This window comes from Onychomys torridus, chromosome 23 (genome assembly GCF_903995425.1).
Source record: "Onychomys torridus chromosome 23, mOncTor1.1, whole genome shotgun sequence".
NCBI lineage: Eukaryota > Metazoa > Chordata > Mammalia > Rodentia > Cricetidae > Onychomys > Onychomys torridus.
The window spans coordinates 34,529,365-34,555,962 of NC_050465.1; the positions used below are offsets into that span (position 1 = coordinate 34,529,365).

Below are 26,598 nucleotides of genomic sequence, written 5' to 3' on the forward strand. Positions count from 1 at the left end.
TTTTAAAGCCTTGTTTTTACTCTTAATATTTGTCAGTCATTGTTTGAAATTAAGTTTTGCTCATTGTCTACTTTGTGAATGGATAGGTAAATGGAAAGGTACACTTAAGCTTCATAAGAAAAAGGCCACTGAAGACAAAACACTTTTTCCAGAACGTGTTTCCTGATACAGTGTTGGTAGAAGCAGTGAGGAAGCACTAGTCCTCCCTGCTGAGCACCCTGAAGGTCTTGTTTATTCTCAGTTTGTGGCCTCATGCATAAGCATTTCTTTTTAGAGCTACTATTAAGATCAGGACAGACTGAATTTTCTTTTTCATTGGACCAAAGGACTTGCTGTTGAATTTTAATAACATTCCTTTGTATCTCACATGAAGAATAAAATTACCTAGTACATTAGAAAAGTGCTTAAAAGTAGTAATTTTAATACGAACTGAGTGCATTTTTGTAAGTGCCAGCTTAAATGTGTTAGTTCCGGTCAGAGTAACCTTTGATAGGACCTGAGAACTTTGGAAAGCTGACTGTGTAGAACTTTCCTACCAGTCAACTTGAGTAACATGTAACAAGATGTCAGATGGTGGTGGGTGAATACATTGATGGATCTTAATAACTTTCATTGAAAAATACCATTTTATAGCTTGGACCTTTCATCACTCAAGTGAACTAATAAATTGTGTATGTTGCTTGAACAACTAGCATTCCTTTGGACCATTGGACTATGAGAGTCTCCAGCAAGAACTTGCTTTAAAAGACACAGTGTGGAAAAAAGTGTCACCAGAGTCAAGTGAGGACACCTCTACAACTATAGTGTATAGAATGGAGAGCCTGGGGGAGAGGGGCTAGAGGTGGGCTCTAGCTGCAAGTGCTTCTTCTTTTAACCTTGGAAACAGCTTTAGACCTTTCTTTCCCTCCAAACTAAGTATTTATTCGAGTTTTTCATTGCTATCAACCTTGGGTACTGGAGCCATAAAAACTTAAAAAAAATATTTTTTTTTTTTTTTGCTTGTAATCTTTGTATAAAGAAATAAAAAGATTTGTTAATTTTTAGAAGAGCATTTACAAATAAAGCAAATTTGCTTTATTTTTTAGAACTACAATAATGCAATTTCTTTAATTACATTAAAATATTAACTATATAGTCAGATAACCGCATTGTCCTTAGTTCTATAACCTACATATTAAAATGAAAGTATTGTTGGATTTGTTTTTCTCTTCCAGTTCTATGTCCTGTCCTGTGCCTGACAGGGTATTGGTAGTGACAGTAAAGAGCACTTCGATGCTAAATAAAAAACTAATAAGGCAAAGCAATCCAAATGACTTCATTTAAAAGAGCGGTAGATGATAAAATTAGCTTTGGTTTACACATATGCCAATTACAGTGGTAGATTGGCTCTAAATATTTAAATTCAATTAAAATTTGTAAAATACTTTAAAACATATCTGGGTTTTTGTTTTGTTTGCATCTCCTCTGTTCTGTCAGAATCACAATGTATTCAGAGTGTTTCCCATTCACTGAACCAGTGAAGCCAAAGAATTGCAGATGTGTGAGAATGACATGTTCTCTTGTTAAAAAGCTATAATGGTTAGTTGCTCAGAAAAAGAGACAGTGAATATCTTCAAAATGGATTGTATTTTCATATTATTCATGTAATTTTTTGTTGTATTTAAGTATGAATGGTAAATTTGGTTTTTTTAGCTTTCAGTAATATTATGTTTCATAAGTGCTAATGATAAATTTTGTGATAAATTATGACATCTCATAAATTTTGTTCTTTTTGAACTTTCATTAGAGTACTTATGAAATGAATTTAGTCTGAAGGTATTGAGTATGCAACTAAAATATTTGTTAAATCGAATGCTTCTGTTTGTTTTAAAAATGCAATATTGAGAATCAAAACTTGTTTTCAAGAGAACCATAGGTTCCATTTAATCCGATTGAGAGCAATTATTTTTTAAATTATCTTGGCAAAGTGATGCTAAAGTTCTGTAAGATTTATTTACATTTCTTCCTTCATCCATGTATCTTGTTTTTCTCACAATTTCAAGTTTATTTTTTTCAAACTCATTTTTAAACTTGCAAATTTTAGGCAAGTGGCTGAGAATAAAAAAAGCCTTAATAGCTTTTTAGAATTACGGCATATGTACAGTAGAGCAGACCTGTCAAAGTAAATACAGTGCAGGAAAAAATACTTCACTGACACTAAGAAGGTATAGAAAAATCCTGATGCTCCATTTTAAGGTTGGAAGCTATGATATTAAGAAAAGACGTTTCTTCCCAGAAGTGCTACCTAAAAACCTTGGACTAATTTAACTATTAAATTTTGTATTTAAATAGTTACATGATGAGTTTTAGAAAAGGCTTTTCTGTTGCTCTGGTGTTCAGATGCATTTCCTAACTGGATGCTTCATAAGTCTTGGCCACTGCTCCTCCTATGGACATTGAGCATTTCTTTTAGTTATACCCAGGGCCATTTGTGATTCAGGTCATTGAACACCTTAATTGGGAGAAAAGATTTTAGTTTTTTTCCTCCGTTCTTTATACTTAAAATTTGCTGTTTCATTCAAAATTGGCTCTACTTTACAAAATAACCACTTGACAAAATTTTCATGTGGTGTGCATATTTGTGTAAATTTCAAAATTAATTTGTGGCATTTCTTATATATAATTCTGGTAATGCTGCAGTGCACACTTAAATATGAAGTGGGATTGAGTCAGTTGCTGTGTTTGGAGAACTCTGTTAAGAACAAGCAGTCAGAAGTGTCTGTAGGAAGATGTTAGTGTAAGAAGAGGTAAGGTAGTATGAGTGTGAGTGCAGACTTGGATGGAAAAGGACAGGAACACTTTGCCAGTTTGCGGTGTGGCTCACCCTCAGTATTCTCAAGCTCTTTTCAAATAAAGTTCTTTGAGAAGTACCCAGTATTGTTGGGTTTAATTTTTCCAGCCATTATTGATTCTTGATATTCAAGCATTTACATGATAGCATATTTTTTCTTTTCTTTTTCCTGTTTTTTGCCATCATTAACATTTCATTTGAAATGCATATTCTTCTTAAAATATTTTGTTTTTAGCATAAATGTTGTGCATTTTATCTTAGTGTTTGGATGAGAACATTTGTGTTGTTGAGCTTTCTTTATTTGCTTTGTATATTTAATGTACCTTTATTTTCCAGTATGCCTACTTTTTGTATTGTACAATAAATTTATTTTAAGCTGATTTTATTGGTTTTTTTTTATATATCTATATATAAAAAACACCCATGACATTTAAAATAACAAAAAACATTTGGGGTTTTAACTTAGAAAAAAATTATCTTTTGTGAAGATATTGACTGTTCTGAAGATTGCCTAGAAAGGAAACTAAAAATACCAGAAAGTCATTTGATTCTTTATTTTTTAAGGTAGGGAGGAATTTCCCCATTCATTGTACTTGAATTATTTAAATAAAGACTTCACACACACACTCACTTTTAAAAAGAAAAAACACTTTATACTGTTTGCAGGCTGCTTCTGATGAAGAATGCAACCAATTTAATTTGTTGTTTAAATGATAGGGGGAAACCATTGCCAAGCCAATAAAGTGTATCATAGTGTCTGCTTAGAATAAAGTTGTCGTCCTCAGTAGAATAGAATTTGTAGAGTGGGCTAACTGTGATGCAGAACTCTACCTTTAAGAGCTTTTGTTTATATTCACAATTTAGTTCAGAGTATCATCCAAATCACATATGCTGCGTGCATTCATTGTTGGTTCATTTTTCTATTTGGCTAGATCTGCTGTTCACATTTTAGAAAGATTCTCTGAAAATACTTCAAAATTTTTGAAAAGGAAAGTACTCTTGTTTGCATTAATTAACATTAATATGTGGTGTTTTAAATTAACTTTCAGTACTAGTTAACAACTTTCAGTGTGGTACATGTGATATGAGTAATAGTTTATGTTTATTTAAGCTAAAGATACTTTTTTTTTTTTAACTCACTGAAAGCAAGGTGAAAGGAGAATCTGGACAGTGTAGTAGTTTGCAGGAACCCATGCGTGAGCAGAAAGAACTGCCAACATAGACTGAGTGTGTGCATCTCATAGGTTTACCTGTTCAAATGAACAATTCTGAAAATGACCAGCTGTTCTTTCTGCTGTCTTTTAGATGTGATTTATTGAATCACTGTATTCCTACTCCAGGATTTGCCATCAAGAACTCAAATTAACAAAATCTATTACTGTTCATACTGACGTTAAAGATTTGTGGTTTGTCTTGTTGCTGCTCCTAGTCTTTCCCAGTGCTGTCCACAGCCAAGGGAGTAAGTAACCATGTTGGGAAAGTCCAAGGCCAGGAAAGTAGGGGTGTCTGAATGCCTGTGGGTTCGTTGACCTGAAGCACTTTCCAGCATTTATTATAAAGAAGGATTATTCAGTTTAAAGTAAGCAGTGCTACTGCCAGCTTTATAATAAATGCTGGGAAATGAATAATAAGTAATAATAATAAATCTTTTTTAAAAAGATTTATGATTAGTTTACTTACATGTGACTTTCCCCCCTTTCAAGTCTCTCCCACTTTCTGTTAGTCTTACATGTGCATTGTGTAATGAAGCCAAAGCCCTGAAGATGCAGTGTAAAAGCTGATTACCTTGCCTCATGAAGTCTAGAGTTTAGTTGGGGTTACTCAGAACAGATGTACTTCAGTTAGTCCATTCTCTGACACGGCAGGTCTCTGATAAGGGCAATTATGTATGAACATATATTTAAATATATTCATGTTTCATTTAAAATGGCAGCACAATTTCAAAGATTTTTTTACATTTCTTAGAAATGTAATCTTGAAGGTTCCCCACCCAGCTGTTCTCTCAGCACCCTGCTTGCCCTGTCTGCAGTTGTTTGTGGTGACAGTCTGTTGGATAGTGGCACATTTTGTTTGCACAGACTAATTAAGGAGGAGCATAATTAGCAATGATACAACTGCAAGTTACTAGGCAGGTTGATTGTACCATCAACATTTATTAAAACTGCTTAATTGCAGGGCGGTGATGGAGCACACCTTTAATCCCAGCACTTGGGAGGCAGAGGCAGGTGGATCTGTGAGTTCAAGGCCGGCCTGGTCTACAGAGTCAGCTACTTCCAAGAGAGCCAGGGCTGTTCCACAGAGAAACCCTGTCTCAAAAAACCTAAATAAATGAATAAAAATAAAACTGCTTAATTTTATTCTTTGTTAAGTAATAGTGCAGTTAATAAAAACCAGTCAGGGTAGGAATGAATGTTATAATTATACCCTAGTTCTAAAAATAAAAATATTACCCTGAAACCTTTTAAAAAATAATAATAAAGGTGTAACTGAAGTGTGGTTCTAAAAATGAATATTGTACCACTGGTTTAGAAATAAATTTCTTTGGAATTAAGTATAAATAAGAAGATCGTAAAATGCACAGAAAGTTATTGAAATTCAAAGTAGTGTTGGCTGAAGCAAACAGCTGTTTTTCTTTGGGTTCTGGCATTCCCCAGGAACATGGAAAATAACAAGCCGCTGCTCATTTTATTTGCGTCTGTGAAGGGCTGCAACAAAATTCCTGATGTGTTTGTCTCTGGTGCATATTATCTGATAAGCAGTTCTTCACTCTGTGGTTTCAGGAATTTTAATTTTTACTGAGAAAAAATGCTGTACATGGTGGGCACTTGAAATGCCCTTGTTTTCTGAAGACTTTATCGACTGTAAAATGTGAGACTTGGTTACCATCCAAAAAGTGTTGTTCTGGTGAATGTGTAGCCACGGTGTCAAGTGTGTGCTCGTCCTAGGTTTAGTCCTAGCACCAAGAAGTTGGGGGGGGGGGGGGGGGGGGGATACTGGTTTTGTTTCTAAGTCTTAACTGAAACTTGCCTAGTTCACTCTTCTCCCTACAAATGTACAGATACACGAATCTCAGCTTTGAAGATTCTAGCTTTACTCCTAAATCCTGCTTGCCTACATACCAAAATTAGGAAGCTGGAATATTAATATCAATATGCATGTATGAATAATCATGATGGAACTAATCTGTTGTGAAATTAAAATCTCAATCTGTAGTTTGAAGTTAAGTCTTCCGTGTTCTATATGTGCCTGTTCACAGATCATGACTGTGCAGTGTGTACGGGACAACATACAATTTAAGTCTTAAACTTCCTTTCTTAAGTGAGACTAGTAATATGTAAAAGAAAAAAACCATGGCATACATTAGTTAATTAAATTCTATGGCTAGCCTGCTCTTCTTTCTCCTTACTACTCAAAGATCTTGACTGAAAAGTCCAACATGGATTACTTCTAAGTATTCCTGTTTATTTTTAATCTTTTCATATCATAATTTGCTTCTGGCAGAATATGAGATGTTTCTTAAATTTTATCATGGTTATCCCTGAAGGGATTTTCATTGTTAAATTACCATGTTGCTCATATGCTTTCTTTCCACTTCTCTCCTTTCTCTTTTTAATCTTTTAAGAAAACATACGTGAAATACAAAGCCCAAACTTCTTTTATTCAGCATAGTATAATTTGGTCTTTATTATTTTACATATTCAGTATATGCATCTTGGGTTCATGTCTGTGCACATAAATTACAGTTTAAATAAAAAATGAATTACATTGTTAAAGATGACTGTTGGAACTCAGGTCACCTGGTGTGTTTGGGGCCCAGGGTAGAGGGCTGTTTTTCTGTGATATTTGCTTTGCAGAGTTTTGCCAGGCACTGCTGTTACATATGGGCCAAGCATTTGGATCTTCTCCAGAATGCTTGTAAGTGTTAGGTAGTTTTAGTGTTTGTGTGGGCTGTCCAGGGTGGTCCACCACAGGCATCTTTTGTTTTCTTTAAAAACCCCTTAATATTTCATTCTGCTCCACAACCAGTATTTTAATTTTTTTGAAACATAGTGTCTACTAGTTCTGTGACTGTTTTTTTTTTTTTTTTTTACCCCAGTGTGAGTAAGGCTAGCTTCATGAAGAGATGCCATATTTTATTTCTCATTTTTAAATTGTTTTCATTTTTACTTTTAATGATGTTGGGGGCTGGGGATATATACACATGAATGCAGGAGCCTGATGTTAGAAGATGTCCCCTGGAGCTAGAGACACAGGCAGTTGTGAGCCATCTGATATAGGTGCTGCAAACCTCTGAGCTCACTCCAGCCTTATATGTAGTCTTAATTACAAGTTTGAAATGACCATGTGTACCTAAAAGTGGCACAATTTAAAATGGGGAAAAATCCCTTATCCAGGCCTATGTGCTGTGCTAAAGATCTCCATCACAGGAGCCGTAGTTGTACAGATAGGAGGTAATTTCCCTGGAATTAGTTTCTCTAAAGGTTTGGGCCTGAACGTGTGTGGCCCAGGCTTATTCAGGCAGTCTATCTTGCTAGCTTAAATGATCACGTTTTCTGTGCATTGTGCCTTTGTTTTTTTATGCCAACAATTACAATCCACTGTAGCATCAAGGCCTATGTGAAACACTAGCAGAGGCAGTGTAGTGTTTACATTTGAATATTTCACTCTAGGGTCATTGTAATAGCTAACATATATCGTGCTTACTGGGGAGTCACCCACCAGTGAATAGCCTGTTCTGAGAATTATTCTTACCCTCATGGAAACCTTGAGGCAGGTACATAACATGAGGTATTTTATTGACGGTAAATTCAGGACAGGTTATATTAAACTGCCTAGGTTCCCAGGAATGTAGCATCAGGAAAGCAGCTCATTCTTGACCACCAACCATGCTTTGTCCTGTTGTGGTTCATAAATCACCATGAAAATGAGAATATTCCCTGAGAATCAAAGGGCTGATACTTTCAGAATGCCTTTGTAGACCAGGAATTTAAAGAAACTTTATGGTTTTATGTAAGTTAATTTTACTACAACTTAATCATGTAAGAGGCGCTTACAAGCCATGTTTCCAGGATTCTGTGATTTTCTTATATATGCATTATGCATTCACTCAAAAAATAAATAAACAACTCCAAAGATCCTCTTACCTAAGTGTGATGGGAAACTTTGGAAAGTTTTCGGCATGATGAGACATGACCTGGAACGATCAGGTGTCTGTTCCAAAGCAGAACACTCCTATTGAAAAATGGATGATGAAGCTCCAGGGTACTACTTAAATCTTTAGGCTGTAGATGTGCATGTTTCCCATTGCTCAAAAACATGTTTGCATTCACTAAGGCAATATGTTAACACTGAAAGTTGTTTACTTCTGAACAAAGTATTTTACAAAGTTTGCCTCTGAGCTGTCTTCTCAGTCTAATGTAATTTATTTAAAATTTTCACCAACTCTGATCTCTTAGGGCTCAAAGTAGAATTTACATCTGCTCTAGATATGGTTCTGAGAGTAAGCCTAGCTTCTGCACTGAATCAAAACTATGATGAATCAGTGACAAGGATGGAATCTCCCTCTTCACCAACATCCATTCTAGCTGTCCTTGTGCAGTTGCTTGGTTTTGACTATGCAGGTGGGGTGGGTGGTTAGGAGCAAGGTCATACCGGATTGCACTGTCCTGGCATCTGATGGAGTACTGCATTTAGGGGACATCCTGGGAAAACTGGCCCCGGTTGTCATTTGTCAAGTTCCTGTCTGTACCTGCTGTAACTTGCTCTGTTTCTTGTGTTGCCTTTGTGGTAGATAAATGTAGTTCCAGAGTGATTAAATAGTTAGGTCCTCTTAGGAATTTCTTTCCTGCTTGTGTGATTATAGGAAATGTGGTTTTCTGGGTCTCCATTTCAGGGTTCTCAGTCTGTATTTTACATAGCTTCCAAGAGGTTTTAGTCCTTGCTCAGCTTATTTGTTTTGTGTTTCCCCCTTTTTACTTCTGGTAGTGCAAATACATTTGTGTGTGTGTGTGTGTGTGTGTGTGTGTGTGTGTAATCTATATGTATTTTCCCCTGCTGATGTCCAAAATTATGCCTTCTATATACAATGAAAACGTATAGCCTTTTAAAATCTTTCTGTCAAGAACTAAAGGGAAAGGTTATTATCACTCAGCATTTTACTACTTTTATTTATTTTCACTTTTTACAGCACATGTTCAGTTAAATCTTTTTGGCTATTTGAATTTGATGGAATAGTTTTAGTCTGTGTAAATTTACCTTGACATTCTGTGTATTACTACCCATTTACTGATTTCATCCAGCCAGTATATTTTTTTATTTTAAAAAACATTTAGTTTTTTATGTGTATGAATATTTTGTTGCATATCTGTCTGCACCACATGTGTGCTTGTTGTTAGCAGAGGTCAGAAGAGGGCATTGGATCTCCTGGAACTGTAGTTTGGACAGTTGTGAGCCAATGTGTCCTCTGTGAGAACAAGAAATGCTTTGAGCCAGCTCTTCAGTCCCCAGGATTGATTTTCTCACCTGTCTTATATATGGTTGATTGTGCATGGAAAACAAAAACATGTCTTTATGTGTCTGGTTTATTTTACATAACATGATCTACAGTTCCATCCATTTTCCCACAAATGGTGTGATCTTATTATGACTGCATAAATACTCTGTGTATATACCACATTTTCCTTATCCATTTATCCGTAGGAACCTAGGAAGGTTTCCTGTTTTTTTCTGTTGTAAACAGTGCTGCAGTAAAGAATGTAAAATTTTACTGTGCACTCCAGATCTTCTTCCACAGGTATTTCTTGGAATAGTTTGGGAAGCATGTATGCAGGGTCAACAGGCCACCTTAAGGACCTAAGGGTAGTGTACTTGAGATAGTGTGAGGATACGCTTAGCATCCAGTGAATGAGAAGGGTGTGACTTCAAGGGCATTGCCACGTCTAGGATGAGCAATGGCAATAAGGCTGAAGCCCCTCAGAACATCTGGGGAGAGGGGAAGAAATAAGCTCAGCTAGTGCTCTTACAGAATTAAGTCTGACTAAGAGTGGCAAGGGTTGTTTTCTAAAATAGCAAGTGTAAAAGCCATTCTGGGACTAGCACTCTCAGCAACCTTAGATCTTGTGCCTGTCACCTTATACTTACGAGTTGGCTGCTCTGCCTGAGCTGCATTGGCAAAGTGGGGAGAGAAAAGAGGCACCTCAATCAGGAAAAAGCTTTCTCAGAAACCCACCTGGTGCTCTTCATTCCAGTGATGGGACTGGATCTAAGGAAGTAATTCTATTTGAGCACATTGCTACCCCGAGCAGATGATGTTACTGCAACTGGTGCATATGGATACTGATCTGACAGTGAGCAGTGTTTGAGCTGTGGGGTGTATACTCTGAAGGTGCAGCGGTGACCATTCGAACATGTAGGACAGGGCAGTAGGAGAGGTCTAATGTTGCCGCTTAAGGAGACAATGACAAGTGAGAAGCAAAGCAGACCTCAGGTGGAGCCCTAAGAAACCGCTAAGTAGGATGGAGCAGAAGGGACCTTCACAAGGGAAAAGGAGCCAGTAGAGAAAACACAGGGCTGTCAGGAGTCTAGAAAAGTATGTCTGGCAGTTGGGAATATTGAACTCAATAATTAAGATGAAGGCTTTGTGCTTGTGTGTCTTCCCCCACCCCCTCATGGTGTGAAGATGTCATCTCACTTAAAAAAATGATGAGAGTGGATGCTGTGGACATTCTTTATTGTTGCTCACTACCCTAGCTCTGCCTCTTGTTTTCAAAGACTGACTTTTCGTTTGAAACGTAAACGTCCTAGAACTCTTCACTGCTGATAAAAAGTGACCCTGTCAGAATTAGAGTTTAAGTAGGCTCTGGAGGACGAGGGAAAGCACCTCCGTCTAAGCAGGACAGGGAAAGCAGAGGCAGATTTGTAGGCGTGGTTGGGTTTAGAAGCTGGGTGAGCTCTTTGCCTGGAGAGCATGGGGAGGAGGGTGCTGCCTGTTGAATAAATCATGAGCTTAGAAGTAAACTGCAAGGTTTCAGATGTAGAAGAGGAAGAACCAGGAGACTTGGCAATGTCCCTTAAATACCGCTGGGGTGGCAGCCATGGCAGTCTGCCATGTTTACTATCTTGGGGAAGTGTACCTTGAATTTGGATTTAAGCAGATAGCAACCGCAAAAGATCGGGAAGCAAAAGGTTTTACAGTGGGTTTTAGCAGGCTTCAGAACCCACTTCAGAGTCCACACAGAAGACATGCCTGGCATGCTTTAGGTTGTTACCCTGCCCCCTTCTGGAGTGGGGTTCTACTTAAGGAGTTTGCACTGACGCATCACATGCTCAGAAGTGGACTATTTATGAAGTAAGTCCTGTGCCATGCACAACCTCCTTCCAGAGTAAAAATATTCTTAGAAGAATACAGATGCTAAGCCAAACATGGGGCAGTTACATAATCACAGTACTCAGAAGGAAAAAACATTGTAAATGCTAAAATAAGGATAGTTGCTAAGCAATGGTAAAGTCTTATGAAAGATGTTGGGAAATATGTATGCACACATATCAGACTTCAAACTTTATTTTTGAAGATAGTAAAAATCCTTGATGCAGGAGCTTTCTGTATATGTTAGAAGTATTTGTAATGTGAATAATGGTCAGATTACAGCGGTATGAAAATGCCCTGCAAAAACACTATGGAAACTCACTGTCACATCTCTGTGTATATGACCCATAAAGTACACATTGGCCTTTTCCCCGAATTGTGAAACAGTATGGTTCACTATAGACGAGTGAGGATTGGGATTTCCCCCAATGTCAAGGCAGTTGGTGTGCTGGGATGACAGTATCTAGAAAACGCATGCCCACTTGTCAGTGTAGTGGGCATTCTAAAAGGGTGGCCATGCAATGCTGAAATAAAGTCATAACATTGCCATGACTGTTTCTCAGAAGAAATAGGCCCCGGCCCCTTTTCAGTGCCTTGTTTGCATTTATTTTTAGTTCACCCAAGTCTTTGTAGCCGTCCTTGGGTTTCAAGGGCCCTGGTTTGTTTTCTTTTTTCCTGAGGTAACATGTAAGTATTTGATAACCAATTTTTTTTTTTTTTTTTGGTCTCTTCAGAGGTTTGATGGGCTCATTTTATCTGGTTATCATACAAACTCTAAGCAGATGTAGCACTTTCGCCATCCCGCACGTGTGGTACCTTGTCCTCTGTAACACCTGTATTGCCCAGAGAAGTCCCAGGGTGAAAACTGGACAGAGCAATGCAGGTCCTCTTTGGTCCACATGGAAAGTGCAGTTTTGCCGTTCAGAGGAGTAGGCTGCCTCTGTCCTTACTAATGTCTTCTTTTCTGTTTTACTGCCCCTTTGCTTAAAGTGTGGCACCCCAAAGCACACAAAGTTATGCTGCTGGCTGCTCATATAATCCAGCATAAGGAGAATGCTTCTGAGTGCACTGAATCTCCAGTCATTGGCATTAGCGGGGTCATAGGATCCACCAAGATAAGAAACTGTTGCCAGTGTTTCTTACTCTCGGATTTCACTTCTTAGAGAATTAAATACCGAGAACAGAGATACACTAACATCTTTGCACTTGCTATCAAACTGAATTCTTCCCTTGTTTTCACATCATTGAAAAAATTTTGATTGACACTGTAATAAAAATTAGGATCTCTTGACTTCCTATCACAGCATGTTTTCATCTGGGCATTGCAGTTTTTGCTTGGAGATCTCGTGGCCTGATAGAGGTCCCTGGCGTCAGGCAGACTCCTGGCCCACGTGCCTCTCTGATACCCAACCCAGCCTGTCACTCATGCCTAGCTGCCAGTTGCAATACTTAAAGCCTTTGATTCAGCCAAGGAGAGGAAGTGCTTTTTTTTTTTTAATGACATAATCTTAATCTTAATTTTGTTGGTTTGTTTAATGGGGAGTCATTTTTTTTTAGCAAGACTTCTTAGATTACACATTACTGAGAAATTTTAACTGGTTTGCCTAACTGTTTTTGAGTTAAATGAAGAGTAGAATGCAGTTTGGAGCTGCCATTTTTAGCCTTGTATTTTAAAAGTGAAGTTTATATAGAGTAGGAATTCTGTCTTTTAGCGTAAAGTTGACTTTTTGATTTCTCTATTGAGATTACCATAAGAGAACTTTCTGTGTTTGTGGCATGGAAAATGGAACTCTGACCATGAAATGGCTGCATCACATCCTCTAAAGGATTGTGTCTAATCCCCTGATCTGACCGAGCAAGTCAGTCTGCATTAGCTCTGTCTATATATAGCACATGAATAGCTTTGTCCCAGTCATTCATGGGAAAGCTTAGGAGCAGGTAGCCTCCCGCTCAGCCCACCTAACCATCCCAGCGCTGTAAAGTCAAGTGGTTCAGAAGTGGTAGGCGTCTGCTCATAAACACTGCATGGGTTTATTTTCTACACTTGTTGGCAAGGCATTTGGTTCCCATGTATTGGCAACTTAAAACTGTTCCTTTAGCTACACTGTAATAGATGTGTGTTTTCATCTGGAAGGAAGAAAGGTTTAGGACAGAAGCCCAGGAACTTACTTTGATTTAATGCTCTGAGCCTTTGACTCGGCCAAGGAGAGGAGGTGCTTTGTATTTTATTTTTGTAATGACATAGTCTCAACTTTTTGTTGATTTGTTTTAGCTGCTAGCCATTTTTAAGGAAGACTTCTTGATTACATGTTACTGAGAAAGTTTGAGACTTTTAAAACAAAATAGGATCCATAGTCGTGGTTTATTTAACAGGTGAAGTATCCATTCCATGCAACAGATACTGCAGGGAGCAGAGATGGAGAGCAGGCTGGTCAGACAGGACAGCCTTTCAGTCACCTACTTAGGCTTTTCATTAGAACATTCTAACAGAGCTGGATAAGACGTACGTGGAGACAAACTAAGGAAGAAAAAATCAAGGAACTGCCGTTTCCGGCTGGAGACAGAAAAGTAAAACCAGTGGCCCAGTCTTCCCAGCTCTCTCAGCTTCCTCCCTTCCAGTGTTTAGCAAAGGTCCTTCAGGAATTGGAACTAAGTTGTTTGGTTTCCTTCTCATCTTTGGCCAAGAATATAAGGTCATGTGCAGAATTGAGAATGCAGATGCCTAAGTTCTGGACCTGATCCCTGATTGCGTCATGTAACCTCAAGCCAAGGCTCTTAGTCTCAGTAGCATTTAATAGGGAAAACATAGCCATCTGCATATTTTAATCTGGCCTGTCAGGGATTTAAATTAACGCTAAATGTTGAATTTCTCATAATTTATCCACTACATACACTCAACATGATACATAATTCTAATAATTGCTACTTACAGGTGCAGTTAGCAGGGTATTTGAGAAACAGACAGTCACATTGAACTTCTAACTTCAAAAGAAGTTGAAGATGTTGGGATGTTAGGGTTTCTGTCATATTTTAGAATAGTAAGCTTAATACAGACAGACAGACACACAACACACACACACACACACACACACACACACACACACACACACACACACAGCTGTTGCAGAAAAGGTGAGGTGTGGACATGCCCAGTATGCAGAGTCCAGTGAACTCGAGTGACCTGTAACATTTCTGCTCCACTGTTGTCGTGACTTTGTACAAATAAACCAAGATAACCATGTCTGGTTCTGGCAAGTTCTGACAAAGATTTGATAAGGAAAATAGTACAGGGAAACGTGCAAGACAAGGGCACTTAGCACTTAATTTATGAACCTTCTGACGACATGCCCCAAAGGAGGCTTGCACTGTCGGGAGGTACACACTAAAGGTTAGAGCTCTCCGTTTACAGAGGCTCCTGTCCACCGGTTTGGTCTGTGATCTGTTACTGAGGAATCAGAGCAGGTGTTCTGCCTCTGCAGTTCTTGTTAACCTGTTGTTTTCTGGACCTCTAGTGTCAGAGGAAGGGTAGGGGAGAGCCTTTGTAACTCTGAGCATGCCCGTGTCATCAGGGTTGGCCTAACCGTGGATTAAAGCCCCTTAAGCGTCCTCACTATGGCCCTTCTATGGGACTTTGAGTTTAACTGAACAGAGCAGGGAAAGACTACAGCTGAGTAAATGTGAGACTCCTCTTGTCTCGAAGCTGTTCATTTTATTTTCTTTCTTGATGCTCTACCCAAAGCTCATGATTTATATAAACTGAATTTAGGTGGTATAGGATATAAATGGCACATCCCTGTAATCCCAGGAGCCCACAGGCTAAATGGGAGGATAGGAGTTCAAAGACAGCCAGGGCTTCAAATAGGGACTCTAAAACAGAAAATGCGTCTGAAATAAAGAGGCATTTGTGATACTGTTAAGTGGTACCCAGGCATGTGATGCCTTCTAGTGCCTTCTGTCTCGGAGAGAGACTTTGTGATCAAGCTTTTTCTACTGATTTGGGCCAAACTCGGGCCTTTGTTTTAGTGGGAATAATAAACCTCCATGGTTAGTTACCCATTCGTTTTGTTAAAGCAAGCTCTTGTTTATCACAAAGTCGCTGTGTGTACTCACTGCTTGCTTAATTTCAATTTGTGTTTCTCTGAACTGAAGCGTGCTTGAGGATTTAGTGTTATTAACCTTAAATAGACTAATTATAAGGAGAACTATCTTCAAAGATGTTTTGGTCTAAATTCAGGGTTTTAAAAAGCAAGAACTGGCAAAACACTTTCCTCAAGTGTGCAAGGGCCTAAGTTCAGGCCCCAGCACTCAAGCAAGTCCAACCCAGAACAGAGGCATGTCGCTATGTGTACAGTAACTAAAACACAGTGCTTTTACTGCTTAGGAAAGGTAACAGTTTAGAACTGTGGGTAATATAATATTGATGTATACACCAGAATCTGGGGGTTTCTTCTGTGGGGGAGGTAAGATACAACATAAATATATCATAAGGTCATACGTGATGGGGCTATAAGGAGGCAAATGTAGGAGATAACTTCCAGTCACATACTGGATAGTGTTTACAGAGGGGCACCAACGACATCTCATTGAGAAATGGGTAGAGGGACAATACTTTGACAGACCGTGCACTGCGGCTGAAGAGCAGACTTTGCTTTCGGGTTGTGGAGAGATGCACCTACTGATGAGTACTGGTACATGCTGCAGCAGGGCAGGTAGGAGGCTGAGTGGCTTCAGTATGGAGAACAGAGAAACCCAAGACAAGCAGATGCAGAAACAAAGGCCTAGTGAACGGCTGTGTTACGTCAAAATTGAGAGGGAAAAGCATATTAGCAAGACTGGAGAACCTTGACTCCTGGGCTAAAGCTTCCGCTCCAGGCAGTGGTCACACTGAATGTTAGATGCTTTGGGAGAATCTTCATTCAGTAGGTATTAATGGCCACTTAGGATACATGATGAACTCAGGTCACAGAAAAGAAAAGGAGATTTCTGCTCACAGGCAGCTTATATTCAATGGGACAAAGATAAATAAGCTGGGGGCAGATAATAATAGTTCCCCTGTGTGGAAAAATCAAAGTTATGGATAAGGAGTGAAGAAAAGGTAGGGGAAGTCTGCAGTAGTTGACCTGGGTAAAATGAGGGTTCTCCTCACTGGGGGGAAAGTGTCTTCGGAGAAGCGGGGATGGGGGGGTGGGGGGCTGTGAATGCAAAATGAGCAAATGCTTCCTGGTGGGATAAAGCTGACAGGTAAGCAGCATTGGTAGGGAAGGGCATGCAGTGCAGCCAGGGAGTAGAGCATTTGAGTTCTGTGTGTAATGGTAGAGGGGTAGGATGGAGGTAACAGAATGTCTGCAAGTTAGATTCCTGTGGCAGCAGGTAAGCAGGAGTGGGTAGGCTGTTGTAGTCCTGACATGAGGTAAGGCTGTGGCCTAGGCAGGCCTCGAGCAGCAGTGATAGTCTATGGTGGGTTTATAAATGTTTTGGAGGATTTGGAGGATAAGCTGGGTGGGGGCTGTAAGCACAGAAATAAGCATTGTGTGGTAGACTTCCCTGAATCGGTACTTCAGCTCGCAGGCCCCCCTCCCTTTCAGCAGGTGCACTGTGCATAGGAAACTTTGGTGCTGGTGCTGGGCACCCTACTTGCCTTCAGCCAACCATCCCTTTGGAGGACCCAACAAGCAAATGCATCAGCTCTTGGTGACTTCTGGGGTTTAGAATGAACAAGGACTGAATTGTGTCATCACAGACTAGGAGAGCCTGGAGGAGAGGAAGGCAGCACAAGCCAAGATCCACTTTGGACATGAGGTGTCTGTTGACTACCTTGGAGGCACTGGCCCGTCAGAGGGTGGACAGAGGACTCGGGCCTGTCTCCAATTTTGAACGAGAAATGTCAGCTAGGTAGTCAGGTGGAGTCAACAGAGTTAGGAATTAGGAATCGTCTATAATAAATAAATAATAGAGTTAGGACCTTTGATCTTAAAGTGATTGATTGGGAAGTCATTCTGACTAGAAGAATGTGAACCCACCTGAAGGGCACTGCTAAAACAAGGATGGTGACGGCCTTTGGAGTACACCGAGTCAGGAGAGTAGACAGCAATCAAGAGGAAGGTGCCCGGGGTGCTGCAGTGTCTTGGGCTCGGGAAAGCAGGGGAGCTTGGAGAGTACTGGTAACAGAATGTGGAGGTAATTCTCAGGGAAGTGAAAACAGGTATTCCAAAAATACTCCCTAAAAGGGGAAAACCATAAGGTCAGATTGAATGAAGGGATTTTTATGGCAGACAAGCTAGAAGCAAAGGCCCTGGCAGCAGGGTGGCAGTCTGGAAGGCTGCGTCTGCACGAACAGGTGAAGAAATAACCCATGAGTAACAGCACTGCCGTGTGAGGTGGGGATTGAAGGAGGGAAAGCTGGTGTTCTGAAGAAGAGTGAGAGAAGTCGGGAAAATGAGTTTTATGTGGTCAGTGAGGTAATCAGCATCAGCTATTTTAGGGTCATCAGTGGGGTTCTCGAACCCTGGGCTTTGCCTGCAGATAGCATAAAAGAAACTAATGAGGAAAAAGAAACTGAGCAGAGGCAGACAGTGGGGGTCAGCCTCCTGTGGCCCGACAGCACAGGGGAGCTGGAGTGACGGCTCTTCCGCGCTGAGCACTGCTTGCCCCTGTGGGAGACCCTTGGTTCACAGCACCTGTGGGGGACTCAGCACGGTCTCAAACTCAGTCCAGTGAATCTCATGCCCTCTTCTGGACACGTCAGGCACTGCATTCATGTGTGGTGATGCCTACCTAACTCAGCAGAGCCATGGAAGTTACCAAGAGACTAATGGGACCTGTTTTTAGAAGTCAGACAGCTGCACTTGGAGGAGTGGTGTTGACATACTTTCAGAGTCTTCATGGTGAAAGTCCCTTCCCCCACTGGCTCTGGAGCAGCAGTGACATGGACGCTGGCCGGAACAGTGACTGGTAGCAGGCAGGGCAGCTTGTGGGCTGAAGGAATGGGCATGGAGGACTTCTGATGTGATAGAAGTAAGCAATGGTGCCTAGGGATGTGTCGCCGGTAGCTAGATAGACTCCATGCTTCTGCACTCCACAGAGTCCCGTGTGCCCATGGGTCTCCAACAAGGGAACTTCCTGTTTTAAGAACATAGCCAACCATTGGCCTTTATTTTCATGGAGAATTGGGGGGGGGGGGGCTAGGTTCTAGGATATGCTTGAAATGCTAAGTCGTAGAAGTCAGCAACGTTCAGCAGTCAGCTTTAAAGTTCACAGGCTGTGGAAAGGGAACCATCCAGTGAAGGCAACGTCAGGCTTCATATCTGGAGGGAAGCAGTTCCAGGGTTGTGACTTGTTCCTGAAGAGCTGGGCTACATTGTTTCTCAGATTATTGTGTCTACCACCAAGTCCCATTCAGTGGAGTCATCAGGGTGCATGCTAAAGCTACAGGGTGTAAATGTGGCAGTGTATGATTAGTAGTGTCTGGTTCTTAATAATCAGGGTAGATAGTCTGGATGAAAGCAGGCCAAGACTGCTGGTCATAGAGTTACTAGCCTTTTCCATTGAACTGTAAAACCAAGCAGAAACTGTCAAAAGTACAGTTGCCTTGCCTTGGAGCAATCTGCCGCAGGGACTTACCCTTTAGGCAGTGTCTTGTGTTCTGAGCATGCTGTGGTTCACGTCAGTCATCTGGGCAATGATCACGACTCTCCAGTGAAGACTAGCTTTGTTCTTACGTTTACAGCGACACACACTAACGTCTGTCTCAGATTGGCAAAGAAGTCGATGACTAGTGGGGTTGATAACACTGCCAGGGATGAGACAGTCATGTGGCCTGAGCTGGTTGCAGTATGTGACATGACTTTCATCCACATACAGACGAAGTCACAGTAGTGAGACATGCTAGGTGAGATTTTTAAGGAAGTCTCAGTCGTTCTAACGTAGATGTCAGTGTTCCGAGCTTCTAATCTTGTTGGTACTCTAGTCTTCTCCACACGTATCTTATTACTTAGTTTTCTACCAGTCCTGGTGAAAGAAAAGTCCGAGTGTGTTCTTTAGATGTGTACCCAGGATAAGGTTTGATCAGTATAGCTGAAGTTCAAAGCATGTGGAGCTGCATAGCAGTGGCAGTGTTTGCCTCCTCCTGCAAATGTCTGTCTTTTCTTTGTTCACAGGTAAAGTCGGTAATAAACCTTCTGTTTGCTGCGTATACTGGAGATGTGTCTGCCCTCCGGAGGTATGCTGCCTGGGTGGATGTGCTGTGGCTTTGGGTGCTTGAAGGGGCAGCTATCTGCTCAAGCACCTGTCTTAATTTTGAGGTCCCATTCACTTCTAATAAAAGTCACCAAACAAGTTATAAACTACCCCGCTTCCGCTTAGACTGCCCCCGCTCCAGCGACCTGGACCTGCTTCTCATCTTTCCATAAAAGCCCAGATCTCTGTGGTAACCAGCCCACTAACTGGCTAGTGGTTCACTGTAACGGATCACTGGTGAGGTAGGAGGCAGGGTGTTTGGTGTTGTGCTTGTTACCAGGATTAGAAAGGCCACGAACCACTGAATACCAAGTGTGAGTTCCCTCTGAGTTGCAGCTAGCCTTTAAAGTGGACATGGCTAAGTTGATTTCCATGCTGCTTTAAAGGTTTATTAGTACGTGTAACTGGTTAAAGAATGGGAGTCTATTGAAAACATGTAGCTTTACTATAGGCATTTTTGACTCTTTAATACTATTCTTGAGTTTAAATAATAATGTAATGAAGCTTAGTTCTGGGAGAGCCAGCTAATGTCTACCTTACTTCAAAGTAGCAAAGCCAAGGAAGAAATATCACATGGAATTTACCCACAAGTTTGTACTGGGTGAACTGGTTACCATTCATGAAGCTGGTAGAGCATGGAACCCCAATTGGAGGCCTAGCTTGAACTGATGAAGTAAATGTTACCACTGAATTAAATTAATCTTATGTAGTGAGTAGCTGTTTATGGACTTTCAGATTTGCTTTGTCAGCCATGGACATGGAACAGAGGGATTATGACTCCAGAACAGCACTCCATGTGGCTGCTGCAGAGGGTAATACATGAGCCACTTATTTACAGTTCTTTCGGATTCAGAGTCCACTCAAGACTAAAATCTCTTTTTGTGTGTTGGGGGATATAGGTCATGTTGAAGTTGTTAAGTTTTTGCTGGAAGCTTGCAAAGTAAACCCTTTCCCCAAGGACAGGTGAGTATTACATTGCCTTCTAACATAATTGATAACACAATTTGAATACGCAGAATTATGGTATTGAGCGATGGTTACATGTGAATCCACCAAGGGGCTTTTACATTTGTGGTGACACAAGACCTTGATTTCTGTGTGATATCAAACTCTATCTAAGAGTAGTATCTTATTCGGAAATCTCAGGTTGGACTATAAGCCCAAATGAAGACACTTCATTTGTTTGTATTTGAAAAGAAAAAAATGGGAATTCTGTTCTCACAAGACTAACTACACAGGGTAGAGAACACAGGAGCGGGGGAGAGTTTGTGAAACAGTTCCTCTTGAGTGTGTTGGGATTGATTGGTGTTCCTGGATTTGGTGCAGTTAGTTTTAGAAGGCTTTGTGGAAGTTGAATTTTCAGTGGTCCATTGAAGGAAAGGACATTTGAAGGCACTGGATGAGGAGGGAATTCTGCCTGTGGTGGAAAGAACTACCTGGAACACTCTGCTCCTCTGAGCTCCTCCTGGCCTGCACGGCCACTTCCCAGGCTGGGGCCAAAGGCAGTGTGAGCGCGCACCTCTGCGCCCTCTGCTTGGGCATCCCCTCCGAGTGGAGTGGGTGAGGTGGCAGAGTTAGGAAACTGCAAGAGGACCACACTTGGTGCTGTTTGATGAAGGAGGCTTGGAATGAAGCCTGAGAGCTGCACCATCAGGCTTGGGGCAGGTTGGCTACCTCCCAGGGAGCGGAGGAGATTGCCAAGCCTTTGTTGAGGGGTCTAAATCTTCTTGGTTCAACGTACAACAAGTGAGAAGTTACAGCGTCAGTATCTGAACTTTGCTAGCAGTTTTGCGAGGTGGTGATATGTTGGCTATCTCTTCATTCCAATGGTTATTAAAAAGAATGATTGAAGTAAGTTATGTTGGCGGTCCTCTAAAATCTCAAGGTGGTTGACAGTCCTCCCATCTACCCAGTATAGTGCTCTCATAGTTCTCTCCAGAGTAAGAGACTGACCCTAGTTAACACATGTGGAAGTATTCACCATATGAACTCTTCCACTCCAGATTTGCCTGTAAGAATGTGGAAATACAGTGTCCATCTTATAGGCAAAGGTAGCTAAATAATTTGGTAACTGTGTATCCAGAAACCTAGACTCAGGAGTATTTTCCCCCATCAAATAGAGTCAGTATCACCTAATTTATAGAATAGCAAGAATGAAACAGTGTATTTGTTACCAGTGGACTTTTCATGATAAAATGAAAGAGTAAAGAAGATGACTTGGCAGATTTCTCCCCCCCCCAAAATTAACACAAATATTTGATCACATTAGAGCCAATGACTTAATGAAAGCCATACAGAAGGGTGCAGCTGTTTTTTTGAGAAACATAAGAAAATGTTACTTACCTGCTTTTAAATACTAAGAACAGGCCACTAGGACATTTAAATGCTGAACTAAGCACTTTTTGTTGTTGTTGTTGTTGTTGTTGTTGTTTTATGTTGTGACCTGTTAAGAAGGTGAAAGGTTCAGGATAGATACAGAATGATGGAAAGAAGCAAAAGCAGGGAGGTGGGACAGGAACCGGAGCCAGCAGACAGAGCTGAGCGGGTGGGCTCATGGGTTGTAAAGGAGCCAGGAGCCAAGGAGCATGCCTGGTGTTTGCTGGGCGGTGGACTTTTGCAGAAGGCTCAGATGACTCATTGCCGTGGCAACTCTTTGCTTGTCCTTGAACCTCCCATCTCCCCTCCCAGTTCTGGTCAGGCCGTGGGCCAGCTGAGTATGCAGCTTCCTACGCCTGCTGGGTCACTTCCTCTGGGCAGATGTTGCTTACCTAACATGTATTTAATGTCACGAGGTTATTAGAAACCTGGAAGACTTGTAGAGGTTAGTGGGGCTTGAATTCACAGGAACATCAATTTTTACATGTTACTGCCTGATTTTAAATATCTGCGACACTAGACTTGGCTTCCAAAGGCCCTCCTTTAGTACTTGGCTGTGGAGACAAGATCTCTTCATAGACCTCATCCTGTTGTCATTATCAGATGCTCCTCAGACCCTTTTTCTGAACTCTAAGTCCTCTTGTGTGTTTCTGCTGTTCTCACTTGAAATAATGTAGCTGTCGTTGATTGGCCATGGACCCTGGGCCTAGAGCCTGGGGTGCCGGGCGACCATCTCCGTTCAGTAGTTACGAGTGTGACACTGTCTGTGCTGTGCTACAGGTGGAACAACACCCCCATGGATGAAGCACTGCACTTTGGACACCATGATGTTTTTAAAATCCTCCAGGAATACCAAGTCCAGTACACACCTCAAGGGGATTCTGACAATGGAAAGGAGGATCAAACTGTCCACAAGAACCTCGACGGGTTGTTATAATGGTCTGAAACCCCAAGACTTCAACTGCTTACCTATTAACTGTGGACCATGATTATGAAGAACATGTATATTTCTGTCTGGTAGTGATGTGCACTTTACATTTATCATTTCAGCGTTACTGGAGTTTTCTTCACTGTGCGCACAGGACAAATCTGATTTCTTTGGGAAAAAAATAGAAATAAAACAACCTCCCTTCATAATGTGAGCGCTAGTTACCTCGTGCGTTGTATAATTTGATGTAAAAGAATAGTTACCAATGCTAGCTGACCTGTGTGCTCTTCATGATTTGTGTGCTTTGTAAATTTTCAGCCCTGGGTGCTGATATGCTCATATGCATTTATGAGTTAAGCTCTGTTGTACAGTCTCTCCCAGGGGGTCGATGCTGTCATTAGACAAAAACAGTGTGATTTTCAAGAATTCAAATATAGATTTAGTTCGAGTGTTTGAGCAACTGTATGCACTTCCATGGTTGAGTGTTTAAAACGTCTCCTCACTTCACGGTGTGGCTCCTTAAATATTAAAATAGTCACTAACTGTTCATAGGACTTGCCAATTCCGATTAGATTTTATCAGGGAATCTGTTAAGACATGTTTGGTGACCAAAAAACATATGTGTGAATATAGTTCTAGTACTTTAAAACCTTTCCTTTCTCTGTAGCCCTCAGGCCAGCCTCTCTGTGGTGTTTCCTTAGCTGGGAAGTGGGTGCTGGCACGTTCTGCAGCTTTCACGGTTCCTCAGCCAGTCATCATGTCTCACATTCCTAGCATCAGAGAAGAGCTTGGCCATTTATAGAAGATGAACCAAAATTAAGATGTCTAAATTAGCTGTCAGTCTCAAGAATGAAGACAGAGCTACTGCAGATTCCTAAGTTCTTTTTCAGCTTCTACAATAAAGAAAAGTTCAGAGATGCTTTCAGTTACCAAAGGACAATGATACATTTAGGAACAGCTACCAACAACATTTACTTTTAACCCCTGTCAGAAGTCTGTGTTAGCTAGCACTCCTTTCTGGAGGGCCCCAGGTGTCCTCTGTTCCTGTCGGTGGACTGTATCATTCAGTAAAAACAGATCACTTCGTTGTAAATTTAGACTCACCATTTCTTTGTTTTGGAAAAGTGATTTATGATTAACTTAGGAAACAGGTAAAAGGGACCCGAGAAAAGAACACAATTTTCTAGGAATTGAACATACTGTACCCTATTATACCTCCAAGAGATGAGGGGTATGTTAGTGAGGACTTCTGATAATTAAGCACGTGTGTACATACCCGTACCCACACAAATGCACTTCTTGGAAACTGCACACATACCAGTGGCTACCATGTTGATACAGCCTCTCCTTTGGCTCTCTCTGTCAGCACATGACATCTGACTTTTATGCCGCCTGATGGCACATTATTCACTCCAGTAGCCTTCAGCTGCTCCGATCCTGTTTTCAGCCATCCCCTCCCATTCTCTGGCAAGCACCTCCCTTGATGAGACTGTGGCTAGTGTCCCTCTCCTGAGCCAGGCACCACCACCAGGTTTCTAAGTTCCAGAGACTGGGGAGGATGGTGGGTAGGCACTCAGCCCTGCCACTGTGTTCCTGCTTCCACAAGCCTCAAGACAGGTGGTACCTGGAACATTCCACATAGAGGCATCAACCCCAGAGTTAAGGAATGAACATGTTTTAATTGGAGTGTACTGAGAGAACACTGTTCCAAAAGCAGCTGGCATTGTGTGGTTCAATGTGTGACTTAAATATTGCCAGTGACTTTGAGGCTTCTCTGAATACTATTCTGTATATTGTTTGAAGACACAAGTTGTCACCTTCTCTGAGATCAGTGCTGCTTTGTAAAGTCTTTGTGGCTTGGTTACTTACACTTTTTTCCCTCATGCTATTGTGACTGTATACCAGGTCCTGCTCTGGCTGTTTGCTATTGGCTGATGATAATGAGAACACTTTGTTTAAATGCTTGAATGAGCTGTTACCGCTACCATCAGTAAACTCCAAAGATCTCTTTTGTTTTGGCTTTACAGCCTTGTGTAATTTTTTGGTATCATGGAAACATGACATGGTCATGTTGGTTTGAAGCTCTGTTTACGCTGCTTCTGCTCTCACTGTTGCAGTGCCCATGTCTGCTAAGACACGACACCCTACCACTGCTCACACTGCTTTAGCTGCACAGCTGGATTCACTGTTGATCCTGCTGGCTGTCAGGGACTAGATGACCTGATGTTGAATTTAGGTCCCTCCTGGGGAGTCCAAAGCTATGAATGTATTTACTTCCAACATTTCCCAAAATGAAATCTTAAAACTATACATTGTAAGTATTCTGAAATTGGAAAATATTTATTTTCAGTGAGATCAGGTAGCGTTGCTTTTTACAGCATAATAAATACATGTATTGAAAACCAGCTGTGAGAAATGAATTTTCTTAAAATAACTAAGCTTTTCCCTGCACTGCTTAGCTACAAGTGTGTAGCCGTTTTACATCCAGCCTGCTATGAGCCAGGCAGCACACAGGACCAAGATGAGAGCTGTGAGGACTTCGCTGTTGACGTTTGTGGTGGGCAGGCTAGGTCAGGTCTCTGGAAGCTCGCCGCACTGGGCTAGTACAGTTAGAGTGCTCAGGATACCCTGCTGATCATGCCATTCCAGGTATCCTTGGATAAGAGCACGTTTCCATGGAGCCTTGCAATCTACCTGGAGAGCTGATCCAGTACTGTCACACCAGGATCTGAGTTGGACTAGCTGGTGGCTCCCCTGAATACTTCACATGTGGGAGTGTCTTTCAGGTCCAAAGCCAGAACGCCTTGGTCCTCTTGGGTTTAAAGTTAGCTTCTGGTTTTCTGACCATAGAGAAGGTATGTGAACACCACACCAATCCCACTTTCATTTTATCAGAGTTCTGTGCCAGAAACCACACTGCTTGGTTATAGGAGCCGTGGTGTTGGGCCATTTCTATCACTGATATTTTAGAACTAGAAGTGACACATAGAATTCTCTGCTCTAACCCACTCTTTTTTTGATGGAGCTGGGACCCAAGAGTGGCCCACGGTATGGAACTCTTAATCCAGTACTCTTTTCCTGAACCCCAATGCACAGTTACAGGTAAGATGCGTATCTTCAGTCACATTAGCTAACAGTTACTAGTTAAAGTCTCTCGGGTGAGTTTTGGGGCCAAGCATGACAGTGCTAAGTGCTGCAACCTCGGTCAACTCCTACTGCACACATGTTATCTGCAGATGGAATCTTGGTAGCAGTGCAGAGCCCACAGATAACCCCAATAGTGAAAAGTTGTATTTGTTAAGATGATAATGAGCATTCTATTTTTATGTCACTTTTTGTTAGGAGTTTAGGTTAATTTTGTTAATCCCTATAGTAACATGAGTAAGTTCATAAATCATGGATGTTCAAGGAAGCAATCCATGGATGTACTAGGTGGCTCTCACATTTTTTATGAGTGGGAAATTATCTAGGTATGAAAGGCTAGACGGTATATGTGTTTGGGGTAGAAGGATGTAGACTTAGTAACAATTAAGGCAGTTGTTTTACGGGAGGTGACAGATGCTAACACCACGGGCTGGAGGCTGTAATAAGGACTGCTCAGAGGGCTCAGTTCTATTTCTGGAGCTTGACCTGACTGGGCCTTACGGGGCCGGCTGTGCCTCTCGCTGCCTTTTCTCATGATCAGCAGATCTGCTATGAAACCAGACAGTCACGACACCAAAATACCATGACTTCATCTATGTGCACGACATGGGAAAGGCTGCAATTGAGCATTACAGCATTATACAATATAAAACTCACAAGTCGGATGATAGATATGTGACAGCTCTACCGTTTGGGCAGCTTTGTGCACACATCACATTG

The 26,598-nt window shown here is 41.2% G+C and overlaps 1 protein-coding gene across 3 annotated transcripts in view; it reads left to right on the forward strand.

The window, feature by feature from the left end:
* Window positions 1-25,139, forward strand: part of Gls (glutaminase) — a 71,263-nt gene extending 46,124 nt beyond the window's left edge. For 2 of the 3 annotated variants that reach the window (XM_036172954.1, XM_036172956.1), the window contains 4 exons: window positions 19,352-19,413; window positions 20,166-20,242; window positions 20,330-20,393; window positions 22,587-25,139. In XM_036172954.1, coding sequence (XP_036028847.1) covers window positions 19,352-19,413; window positions 20,166-20,242; window positions 20,330-20,393; window positions 22,587-22,743 — 360 coding nt within the window. In that variant the 3' untranslated portion in view covers window positions 22,744-25,139. Of the gene's footprint in view, window positions 1-692; window positions 3,210-19,351; window positions 19,414-20,165; window positions 20,243-20,329; window positions 20,394-22,586 lie in introns of those variants that run through there. The other variant, XM_036172955.1, reaches the window with a different exon arrangement.
* Window positions 25,140-26,598: the final 1,459 nt, after the last annotated feature.